The sequence below is a fragment of the Montipora foliosa genome, chromosome 9 (genome assembly GCF_036669935.1).
Source record: "Montipora foliosa isolate CH-2021 chromosome 9, ASM3666993v2, whole genome shotgun sequence".
NCBI classification, from domain to species: domain Eukaryota; kingdom Metazoa; phylum Cnidaria; class Anthozoa; order Scleractinia; family Acroporidae; genus Montipora; species Montipora foliosa.
The window spans coordinates 42906098-42918597 of NC_090877.1; the positions used below are offsets into that span (position 1 = coordinate 42906098).

Below are 12500 nucleotides of genomic sequence, written 5' to 3' on the forward strand. Positions count from 1 at the left end.
TTAAGAAACAGCATGGAGTGTCATTTGTCTTCCATCAAGGTTCCAACCACTGAAGTAAATCTAAAGAGGCTGAGAATTTTGCAAGCTGATCGAAACACAGTAAACAATGCTAGCTGGTCAAGATTTAAAAAAATAAATAAATAAATCTCTAATACCTTACCATATGAAATTAAATCACTAAATTAGCATCCCAAATGGTACTGAAGGAACAATGCACTGTGTTAAAGAGATATACTTTAAGGTCTCCGTAAAGGAAAATGAGGACATTAAGTACAATCACCTATTAGAACTAAAAATGAGGAAGCAATATAATTTTAAAACCCGTCTGGACAGGAGGTACAAGAAGTTGTAATTTTGGCGTCAAAATAGCCTTAGGAAATCAAACTTAAACATTTCCCATGCAGTTCATGGTCTGCTGAATAACTCTGCCCCCTACTTGAAAGCCAATTATGCTTAGTCAATCAGCCTTCCGGCATGTGCTAAGGTAGCAGATCTGTACGGGTGCCCTAATGATCCCCGGACTGATTGTGACCAGGGTCCCGTTTCTCAAACCCTGCATGTCTTTGCCAGAGTTGTTCAATTATCCTGAATGTTTGTTTGCGTTTTGCGGTTTTGCAGTTAATGGTCATGCATGACTGACACCCCAATACATTTGAATTTTTAACACTGATGCATCCTTAATATGATTTGTCGCAGAATTGAGGCCGCTGGCAGACCCGACTTTTCTAGGAATATCGAAAAAGACTCTCAGTCACATGGTTCAAGAAACGGGCCCCTGGTCACAATCAGTTTAGAATTGTGTCCAGGTTAGTTCTTGATGATTTTATCCGATAATTAAATGCGGCAAATTTATAACAGCATGGTAAGAAACAAAATTCAGACTTTCTGGAAAACTACATTATAATGAGACAGAAACCTGTTGTGAGCCATGATTTAAAGTGATTGTAATAAAAATAAGCACTCCTCACATTAATTCTCTATCCAGACCATTCCACCCTCCATGCCTTCCCTTACCTTTTTTTTCAGGATCATTTGCAGTCAGGATTTCCTTTTGTTACTGCTAAAGTAGCATTCATAACTGTGATGATCTCAAAACTTAACTTGTCAAAATTAACAGTACTACTAAACAGTTAAAGTATTTACAGTAAGTCTCACCCTGATAGCAGAGCCTTTCTTTTGCTTGCTCAATTTTGGCGTTCTCGAGAAAGGCTCTGCATGAATCGAGTAAGATCTTTATTGAATATGTGCTGCATGTTGCCAGGATACAGTCTCGAACCTAAGTCTAATATGCCAGGTCTCGCCGCCATCTTGGTTTTTTATGGTACAGCGGGCTCAATTATAACCATCGGTTTTGTCACTAAATTGACGCTCGCACTGGAAAAACCGGTTTGACGAGAGAAAACAAGATTGACTAGTCCAGAAGTCCGGGCTACGGCGACTTCAAGGAGTTGACGCGATTCGGGCAGAGCCTACTTTTCTCCTCTTCAGTAAAGAAAAAGACAAAAGGAGGCTCTGCTCGCAGGGTGAGTAAGTCTAAGCTGCTTTGTCAAATAAACAGCCAACATTTAAGGACAAAAATCTTTTATTATGTGCAAGTACTTACAATGCAGAAAAGGATGAGCACATACTCCTTGCGCCAGCAGCAACATGTTGTGTTTTTCTAGCAAAATTCATTTTGAAAGAAAATAGGATTTTATCAGGCAAATGTAGAAAGGTAATTTGTTTGTTTGTTTGTTATTTATTTGTTTAAGCAGGTTGAAGTTTTGGCAGCTATTCAGCTGATGTGGACCTGCTATACCCACCCACCCATATACACACAGAGGACAGCCACAACACCGGGAACTTCATCCCCTACTCTTCTTGAATAGTGTGTGGGTTCTTCAACGTCCCACAGGGAACTAATGACGATGGAAGTTATTTGTGAGACGGGACCTCTATCGGAATTGACGAATCGTATCCGTTTGTGTATATTGGACATGACTGCCAGCTTATCGTCCTTATCCGAGAAGACTTGAAAGTCTAACCATTTGGGGATGTAATTACAAAGGAAGCACTTTCTCCTCAGTTATTTAAAGACCCTGAGTGTTGGTCCAGCCGGAGTCGAACTCACGACCTCCCGCATGGGGACATTCCATTTATAATCCGCCCCCCCCCCCCCCCCCCCCCTATGGATGAGGTCCATCAGAATTCCACCGGTAGGAATCTTTTTCAAAGGCACCGACAAAAAAGTGAAGGGGTAGGAAAGGTTTTTTCAAAGGGTTCCGACAAAAATCCAACCAGTAGGAATCTAATCATCCATAGGGGGGTTCGCATTATAAATGGAATATCCCAATTGGCAGCCCGGTGCTCAACCAACTGAGCCACCGGTTCGCGGTGTCGACTCTAATTCATTTATTTTAGTTTCATTAAAATTGACAATTGTCTCCAAGGCACTTGGATTAACAAACTAAGCCATAAGAAACTTGAACGAAGCGTATTGAAGGCATGGGGTCGACTGCATGCCTCGTACAGTACTCGTCACTGTCGTCAACGTGAAATTGTGCAACTGTACATCTTCACTGAATGACTCTACATCAAGCAAGACAAGCTTACCTCAAGAACGACTTATCAGTGATAGCTATGTATCTACTCAAATAGCTCGATACCACTCCTGGGAGCTTCTTATTTTGGCGCGAACAAGTCAGGCAAGTAAGGAGAACTGTTCCTCTTCTGACCGCCGCCATATTGGATCGCGATTAAACGAGGAAGAATGGTGACAAGGTCAAACTATCTCTGCTCCAACCTCTTTTAAACGACAAATTAAAGGAGGCAAAGATCTCGTTCTCAGAGGCCGCGATCCCTTTGATCAGCGACGGGGATACGATTTTTGTAAGTACTTTATGTATCCCTTAATATAATGAATATAAATATAAGGTATTGGACAATACAGACCCGTATTCCAGCGCATGACAAAAGGGACCCCTGGGGACGAAGTTGAAAGACCCTGGGAAAGCGTTTGTTCCTGCAACTTTTCAGAAGTACTGTTCGGTGGTTTATTTATTTATTTATTTATTTATTTATTTATTTATTTATTTATTTATGATGTTTACGAAGAAAGATATCCCGCAAGTCGTATAATAGCCTAATTAGTATGGATCGAAAGCTAAACTATCCGAGATTTGTACTATGCAAAAAGCCTCATGAAAAAGACCTATTAGACGAGAAATAACACTTTTTCCAAAAGTATCGGCGCTGAACATTCTGAATCTTCCTACAGTACACCATAGACGCATTTAGTATCGCTCGAGAATCCTGAAATGGTAAGATGGGAGCTGGGATTAACCTAATTTTTGGCTGGGAAAAATGGGATTTAATTACCGTGAATTGCATTTTGCCACTGGTACTGGGAACGGGATATAAAAGAGTCCTTGATGATGGGAATTGCATTAGCATTATCAGAGGATATCAAGTATCATTACTGCTCAAAATTCCTGATATCAAATATTAATTTCATCCTGTTTTTGTCCGTTTTGGCCACGACAACGTGGGCGAGAGGACCACTCTGGTGCTAGCAGACTTGTTTTTAGGCCAGTCCCGATTCTTTTTCCATGCATAATTTGGCTTAACGAGAAATGTTAAAAAATGGCACTTTTTGTCAAAAGAATTGCCAGCATAATTTATAGCTTTCTAAGGAGGACCACTAGGTAACAAAGCAGAAGCACAGGATCCTGGTGAAGGACCTTATAAGCGATTTAAATATTATAAAAAGCTAAAAAGAGCAAGGCCGATAAAACGTCGAAGGGAGAAATTAGAAAAAAAACCAATATTTCGAAAGACACTACCTTTCTTCATCAGGGTTTTAAGAGGATTTTTTGCTTGTTAAACCCTGATTAAGAAAGGCAGCGGCTGTCAAAATATTGGCTTTCAAGTTTCCAATATACAGTACTCCCTCACCGTTACATCAACCTTGCCGCTTAGGGACTGTGCAATAATTATCAGGAGAGGGGGGGGGGGGGGCCTAAAACCAGAGGGGGGGACCTTAAGTTAAAATAATGGAAAGGAGGGGGGGACTCTACATTAGATTTCTCAAGTAAGTTGAGGGGGGGTCTTAATTAAATTTCACAAATTCGATAATGAATAAACAAACATTTTCCAAATAGACAGATGCCACGCCTTTGACTATCCATAATGTCTAAATATTGCATCAACATAAACACATGCTTTAACTTATTTAGAATGTCAACATATGATAGATTGAAACAATCGCTCATGCACAGAAGTCACAAACCACGTTGTGAGCTTTGCCAATAAAACATTTGGCATTTAAGAGGTCCCGCAGACATGCCAGGTCTGTTCTTGATTTAAACAGCGAGAGGGTTTCTAGGTCTACAGTTTCTAGCTGAGGAATGCCACATACTTCTGTTTCATAGTTGTCATCAATGGGTTCACCTCCCAAAGACCGAAAAATTATACAGGTTCGGGTCCTACGGCTTTCTGAGGCAGCAATCCTCTTCTTCTCCCTTTTTTTCTTCTGTTCCTTCTTTTTTCTTGATTTGGATGCTTTAGATTTGGCACCAATAGGAAATGTCGCTTTATATTTAGCCATCACCCTATCCAGGTCTTCTACAAGATTCAGAACGTTTAAACCGACTTGAGACTTTATTGAATGACGTTGTTCAGCATTAAAATTGTGTAAACAGCTGAGGCCAGTCTTCAGTGTTTTTCTAACTTGGTTACGACAGCATTAAGCTTGTCCTGGATATCATTTGCCTCTTGTTTGCAACGTCTGATGTTGCTGTCATCATGGGGAGCTGGCTTGTAATCCTCTCGGAGAAACCTTCCTGCACAAGCAGGGTTGTCGGATAAAAGATATTGGTATCTGTTCTCAAGTTTTTCAATATCTTAAGGTACGGGTTAGAGAGGGAGGGGGGGGGGGGCACATCATAATTTTGAGAGAACGTGAGGGGGGGGGGGGTCACAGCTAATCTTGACGCTGCTGGAGGGGGGGACCTATCTAATTTTTCCTTTGGTGAAGCTCATTTTAGGACCCCCCCTTCCTGATAATTATTGCACAGTCCCTTATTAGCTTTTCAGCATAATTAAGCATTTTCCGCCTATTTTGTCTAAAAACATTTTTGTTGTCAAAAGCATAACTTGGCTTGTTTTTGCTGTTCTAACAATTCTAAAGACCTTTTGATAACTCTAATTTTGCAAAGTGTACAGATACATGCTCCCTCTCCATGTGGGAACGCTTAGCCGGTCAGCGGTTAGTTTGCATAGCTTGCACCCGTCACGAACTAACGCGCAGGTCATAGAAGGAGTAGCGAAGCGGAAAGTAGGACAGCTCCTGCACAAGTAGGTAGAGAACGATCTTTGGAATCCTGATCTGCTGGTAAAACAAACGCGATGCCTTATTTTGTAAGTATTTTACTTCAAAATAAAACAAAGAATTTTTCAAACCAAAGGAGCATAATTTGGAAAAATGAGCGGCATAATTTGAGCATTTTTGGACGAGCATTGCTAGGAGCATAAAATGCCAGTTTTACTAACATAATAAAATTGACCGAGCCCAGCAGGTGCCAAGCAGCAAATCTCTTGGTATTTATATCGACGAAAATCTGGAATGTTCACATCGAAAGTCTACAATCTAAGAATGAAGGGGGTAGTTTCTAAAGAAACTGTGGCGCTGCGTCGGTGGGATTCGCTCTGACGAAGGGCTAACGCTCGAAACGTCAGCTTTTAGAATCTCTGTACGGTGGCCAATTTATATATTCTTAACTCCGTTGATAAAACCAAAACCAGAAAATTGCTTCTGATATTGGGACCCTGAAGCGCATTCGACCATTTGTTCCTCACAGAACTGTGCGGCTGCGATTTATTTACAATTATCTAGTGAAACCTCATTTCGATTACTGTAACGTTGTCTGTGGTAACTGTAGTAAAACTCTTGCCAATAAACTCTAAAAGTTACAAAGCCGTGCTGCTAGAGTCCTGACCTCCGCCGCCTTTGACACCAATACTGAATACCTTTTTCAACTGTTGAATTGGAGACAGCTTGAATCCCAGCGTCAGATACAAAAAGCTTGCATGGTGTAAATCTCTAAATGAGCTCACCCTGATTATCTTCCATTTAGATGTGTCGGGCGTAGCACCATCACTGGCTATTCTCTTGGGAACACTAAAGATAAACTTGTGCGCGGTCTCGCTACCCCGCACAAAGGTCTTAAGAGCACTTTCACGTATAGTGGTGCGGTGTTATGGAACGGTTTACCAACTCACTTGCGGAAGGCAGGATCTGCAGACGCTGTCAGAGCTCCGCAACCAGACGCTTTGTCCAGGAACTATCTGTATCATCCTTCCCGTGTCTGGCAAGCCTGCTTCCCGTACGAACAAGCGTCAACCATGGATTTGGTCTTCGGTCAGGTTCTAGTAGACAGGTCACAAATATCAATAGACTCCAGCGTACAGACAGGTTCACTACTTTTAAGTACACGTAGCACTGAGTTGTATTATATTTATTGACATTATTGTTTTAGCTTTGCTGACCCCTCTTGTAATTTAGCTTAATGCTACAAGAAGAGTGATTAAACATATCTATCCATCTATCTCTAGCACCTTTTCATGCTGGCTGCAGCGGCCGCCTTTATTGTAATTCAGTTAGTTAAACACGGCTCTCGTGTAAAGCAGTTTACTTTACTCATTGTAGTTTTAGATATTTTATAGCACAACTTTTTATAACAATAATTTAATAAGTAGCAATCAATGTAACTGATGAGAAAACCGCGGATAAATATAAAGTTATTTGATTTGATTTGAATTGCCTTTGCTTCATACACCAGTACACAAAATCCAGATGCTCTTAATTGCTTAATTTCGTGATTTTCACGTTGCTGTCGGAAATTTAAAGAAAGGATGTCGTTTGTCGCGATTTCACTTTAAGTGCTATCGCTACTTTTTAGGCCATGTCGCTTGTCGGAATTTACCCTGGTAGAGCCTCATTGAAGACCGTGTTTTTCAGAGTGCATGGCAGTTACAATACACGTGGATTACACTGTGATGCCGACAAAAAGATAAGAAACTGTAAGATCTGTCTCGAGGCAAACAAATATTGAGGAAGGGCCACCATTGCAAGAGTTCCAATTTGAACGTGCCTTGAAGACATGGACAGAAATCACGAAGGGTATTTTCCTCCCTTGCCACGGAGCGCACGTAAATTTGTCCCACTTAAAGTGCTACTGTGACGAAATTTGCATCTTCCCTATCTAAGCCATTTTGGCACATAAACACGTAGTCTGTACGAGAAGAAGAATGCTGTTTACCATTTTCAAATATCTCTTTTTGTTCTGGAGATATTCAAGTTTTTTTAATATGCAAATTAGCCAAGTGATGACGTCATAAACCCAACCAAATTTTGATCAAGTATGATGGGAGAAAGATATCTCAGCCAATTTGTATCAGAAATACTTGGTTCTTTGCACTAAGATTCTAGGAGATGTGTTCCACAATATGAGCATACTATTTTTGTTACCATGGCAACATACTGGGTTCCAGACCTCCCTGATATTAAAAGCTTTGCAGACCACCTTTGGCGTTTTGTTTTGATATTTGCAAATGGTGCCTCATCTGCATGATCCTGCCAGCATATAAAGATGTTAGTTCGAGTTTGTGGCCTTGGTAAATGTATTTCTAGCCTGAGATCACCAAAATGTTGAAATCAGGTTGGAGGGGACTGGAAAAGAGTGAGTTGCCATGGGAACAAATTCCTTTACAGTCGTAGGTGTGTTGCCCTCAGAACTATTAGCTCACCAAGTTTCAGTGGTCTCTGTTGCAAATTGACCGAGATAGCTCTATTTATATTCTTGATGTTCTATTGGGTTGGGTGAATGACGTCATCAGCCTTCTCATTTGCATATTTAACACATTTTTCAAACTTAAATATCTCCGGAACCAATGCAGATATTTCCAAACGGTAAACAGCGTTTTTAATGTTTCATGGTACTCTATGTGATAAACCAAAAAACTCAAGGGATAAAAATTTGATCACAGTAGCACTTTAAGCTCCTTCAGGGCCCATATTTTTCACGAAAGGGGACCCTGGGACTCCCCAAGACAAAATCCTTGTGAAAACACTGGCGATCCGTGATCGGAGAACGAAACAATACAACAGCATCAAGCCTTGATGACAATACAAGCTACAACCAGGTGATCTGGTGACGTAACTCGGAGGACTGGAGACAAAAAGTTTAGCAGAGCATATAGCAGAGGCGAAGTTAGATCTCATCGGGTCTACTTGAATGTTCATTTAGTAATAGGAAATGTGGTAGACACAGAAGGATCTGTTGAGTTTTGGCGATGGAAATACTGCAGGGAGTTTAGAAACAACACCTAACGCCGCGCCCGGTTATGGGATTCGGCGGAAAAATTTTTCTTCCCAGTCCTCCAAATTACGTCACCAGATCACCTGGGAGTCATAGCGACCTATGAAAATAATCTGGAAAAGTTACAGGATTACTCGAGAACGGGAACACAGACAACGTAAGACAGAACAATGATATAATATTGCCTTGTACTTTATATGTGCTATCCAAGCAGCAGCCGAAAATGGCTTTTCCTACTTTGTATGTAATAAAACTACACCAATGAGAACTCAAAAGTCGCCTTGAAATTTCTGAACGACTTTCTTTAATTTTTTTCCCATAATATCAACTTATTAACGAGTTTTAAGAACTCGGTGTCTTCGGTTAATTAAGATAAACCAGCTAAAGCACCTAGATTATTTTACGACAGCAAGGTAAGTTTACTAAGGCAATTTTAATGTCTGCCTGAAGACAAAACATAGAAGACAATACAGCAGAAAATAATGAAATCTGCTTAAAGTTATTTGTGGAAAATTTTGTCTCACTATGAAAAAAAAATCTATCGTAAGTGGCCTTCGTCTACTTATACTTCTAAACCTACGGTACAGAGATCCGTGGTACGAATCAACAAAAATACAAAAATTATGATAATTCACTAAAAGATAAGAAAAACTATGAATTAGTGAGCTAGGGAGCCCTTCTTGTGGGTTTCTAAGAAAAGGCTTTTTCCCCTAAGAAGGGAATGGCGTTCTCTCAATTTTATATCTCGTTAAATTGTATAAAAATCAATCTAAGAGCCGTGATGGCAGTGCAAGCAAATAGCTGAGCTTGGTCTTTCTGTTATTTTAGACCACAGGCACCAAAGGCCGGCTAACTGTGACTTTATCCAGCGGATATATGACTATCTAACAGTTTCAGTCTGTGCGATGATTTCAGTGTCCTCCCGTAACCATGAACAAGCACACTCTAGGTGATCTAAGAAGATCTAAGTACGGGTGTCCACGAAAACCTTGCACAACGTTTAACGTAAAGGATATTTTACAATCTGTATTGAACTATCCAATGAACAGAGTCATAAAGCCTTTGACAACCGGATTACTTTATCCAGTGGATAAGTCACTATCGAAAGTGAAAAATATGCACCCCATTTAACGTTGGCAGGGTTTTCGACCACGCCTTTAAGACGCGGTTACAATGTGCATTTTTTCGTACAACTTGTCTCCTAACGATATTAGGGAGCTTTAGCAACGACGACGGGAACGGCAACGAGAACGTCATGTAAAAACATAAATTCACGTTATTGCGATTACTTCGCGACGATTCCAAGCCTTTTAATAAGACAAAGGTGTTTCAGTCCCTCAGGAATGAAACCATTACGAGCGGTGCTTAATTTAGGGGAGAAAAATGAAAATTTATCTCCAGGTGCTGACGTTCTGCATAACACTTCAAACTTGGTAATTTCACGTTGTTGCTTTGCTGACGACGGCAAAGAAATGGACAAAAATGAAAAACGCACGTGCAGGGCGTGCAAAGCTATTGTTTTTGCCCACTAAATATGCAAATTTGTGACGTTCTCGTTGCCGTCGCCGTTGTCGTTGCTAAAGCTCCCTATTGAGACAAGTTGCACGAATCATTGCCCAAATGTAACACACCTTGCAACGGCCAAAAACGTTGCGAGACCAGTCGCAGAAACCGTTGGTGAAAATTGAATTGAGTTCTACTTTCCGCAACGGTTGAAAGGAATTTTTTAAACATTGAGCGTTTGAACATCTGGGGCCGGTTTCTCGAAAGTCCCGAAACTTTTCGGGTGTCACAATTCTTTCTTTATCTTATGAACGGAGGAATTTTAAGCCGTCAAACTTCACAATCATTTTGCTTTTCGTTGTCCTGAAAACATGTCAAGAGAACAGCTTGTCAAAACAAGCGAATGGCCGTTTTGGAAATGGCATTCTGGGCCCGAAAAGTTTTCGTGACGTTCGAGAAACGGGCCCCTGGTCCCTGGAGATGATTAGAGATGAAGCACCGCCCGGGACTAGAATTCAACGAAAGCTTCCCTTCAAAATATTTCTGAAGGACAAACTATCCTGTAACTATATTGGAACGAAAAAGGGAAGAAATGATTGTGTGGAATATTTATGTTGTAATACCTGCCTGGAGAATTGTACACGTGCGAATGAGCGATGCACGTGCATTCGGCACGTGCAGCACAATAATGGGGTGATTTCACATCGAGTTTACGAAAAGGGCAAACAGCAAACGACAAACGGCAGGATACTGCTTGTCATTAAAGCATAAACTATCTTGTTGTAACTTGTCTCTGTTCTTTGAAAAGTTGCTCGACATATCTATAGATATCGAGAAATAAGACAAAATCAATTCAAACAAGTTTCTTTGGTTTTGGCAAAACACAAATTTCAAATTTCAGCCCACCGTTTGCCGTTTGCTGAAGACGAGACGGCGCCAAATCTCTAATTTTTTCCTTCCACATTTAACCAATACATCTAATTAGTATAAACTAAAACAGTGGATAGCGCTCTGATTGGCTCAAGTACTCAAACTCCAAAATATCCTTTTCTATTCACCTTCGAGCAACTCGCGCGGAATTTGCGATCGAAAATATTGTAATCGTTACAGGAATAAATGAGTTAACATCATCCTTTTGTGCTGTATTATGTCACTGTTTTAGTACACACTAGAACAACTATTCGCCTCTGTGTCGGTGGCTAGTGGTGGATATTTACCTCGCCACACTTCGGTAAATAGTTGTTAATTGTTTTGTGACGTTGCTGTTGACTGGCGACCCATCGGAACTAGGTGAATGAAGTTCTTCGATAATGGTTCAATTCTCTCAAGTACTGACACATGAATAACGCGGAGCCAGTTACTCTTTCAACAAGAAGTGGTTACTTTCTTAAATTGGGAACAAAAACCACTTTAAAAACCTTCCCTTTTTTTCGAGTCTTTTGCAAGAATGGTGGGAAGTTCAATTAAATATATTTTATGCAAAATTGAACTTAGGTACAGGTGTACTTCACCCAGTGGAAATCAAGGCACCGTCAGGCAGGACGCTTCATGTCAAGAAGAACATGACTTCCTTTTTTAAACGCAACAGGCACCAAACACATACCCATGTAAATGTACAATTCAATTGATAAGAATTAACCTCGGTAATCCTTTCCTTTTGAGTTTATCTCATAAACTGGAGTCACTTCTCAGGTCGTTACACGACTGCGCCGTTTACGGAGGACTAGAAATGCTTCTTCCTTATGATGAAAGTAGCTATAGCCAAAGCGATCTGTGAAAAGCGAATAAGTACATGAACAAGTAATCACATTATTTTGAGTACAATTTGGAATATATATATGCACCAAAGAATTTTTCAGACAAAATTACGGGCGAGTGCAATTTGTAGTCTGAAACATTTACAAGTGATTATACCAAATTACACGAGAAATCCGGTGAGTGCTTTTCAATGATATCGATGACAAAAAAATTGAAATAAATCGCCCGCCTTAATTTCTACGAAGTTCATTCAACAGATTGGTTTAAATTTAAATAGATTACAACGTTTGTGAAATTCAAGTCATTCAACTGTAAACTTGTTTCATTTATAATAGACCAATTACGATATATTAAAATTCAGTCCTGAACAAAAGACGTCATATCGAGGCTCTGGGGAATAAATGTAAGGATTTGTATGAGATTATTCCCCAGAGCCTCGAGATATGCCGTTTGTTTTGGACCGAATTTTAATATATCGAAATTGGTCTATTTGCACCCGTGCTACAAATTTGTACCCGTATCAAATCAGAAATGCACTCTTTTTTTAGCAAATCAGGTCTGAGTCTTTTTTCCATGTCTATTATTATAATAAAAAAAAATTACTTTATTGAATTTGGTCTCAAGTTTTTCTCGCCGAGCAGTCCTCTTCGAATTTGGAAGACTGGAAATCAAGTCCAATGACCCCAAATGACATGTTGGAAAGGGGAAACCAATGTAGCGTAGAAAAAGCTCATGGGGCCAGCGAGTGGAGAACCAACTCAATGCGCATACACGTACTGTGTGACGCCGATACACTAACTTTAGAATTTTTTTTCCTCGAGAAAACCTGTCAAAGGATCAGCCTTTCAAAGACCGCTTTTGAGCTCGAAAGGGGATAGGACT

General features: G+C 40.3%; 2 protein-coding genes across 3 annotated transcripts in view; both read right to left on the bottom strand.

The window, feature by feature from the left end:
• The window catches only part of LOC137970744 (small ribosomal subunit protein uS7m-like), a 9453-nt gene extending 6705 nt beyond the window's left edge, over positions 1 to 2748 (bottom strand). Inside the window, exons 1-2 of one of the 2 annotated variants that reach the window (XM_068817298.1) lie at positions 2593 to 2748; positions 1604 to 1660 (exon numbers count right to left, since the gene is read on the bottom strand). In XM_068817298.1, coding sequence (XP_068673399.1) covers positions 1604 to 1660; positions 2593 to 2723 — 188 coding nt within the window. In that variant the 5' untranslated portion in view covers positions 2724 to 2748. The remainder of the gene's footprint in view (positions 1 to 1603; positions 1661 to 2592) is intronic. The other variant, XM_068817300.1, reaches the window with a different exon arrangement.
• Positions 2749 to 8633: 5885 nt separating this feature from the next.
• The window catches only part of LOC137969514 (tetraspanin-6-like), a 29347-nt gene continuing 25480 nt past the window's right edge, over positions 8634 to 12500 (bottom strand). The window contains exon 8 of the mRNA XM_068815794.1: positions 8634 to 11631. Within this exon, the coding sequence (XP_068671895.1) occupies positions 11584 to 11631 (48 nt within the window). The 3' untranslated portion in view covers positions 8634 to 11583. The remainder of the gene's footprint in view (positions 11632 to 12500) is intronic.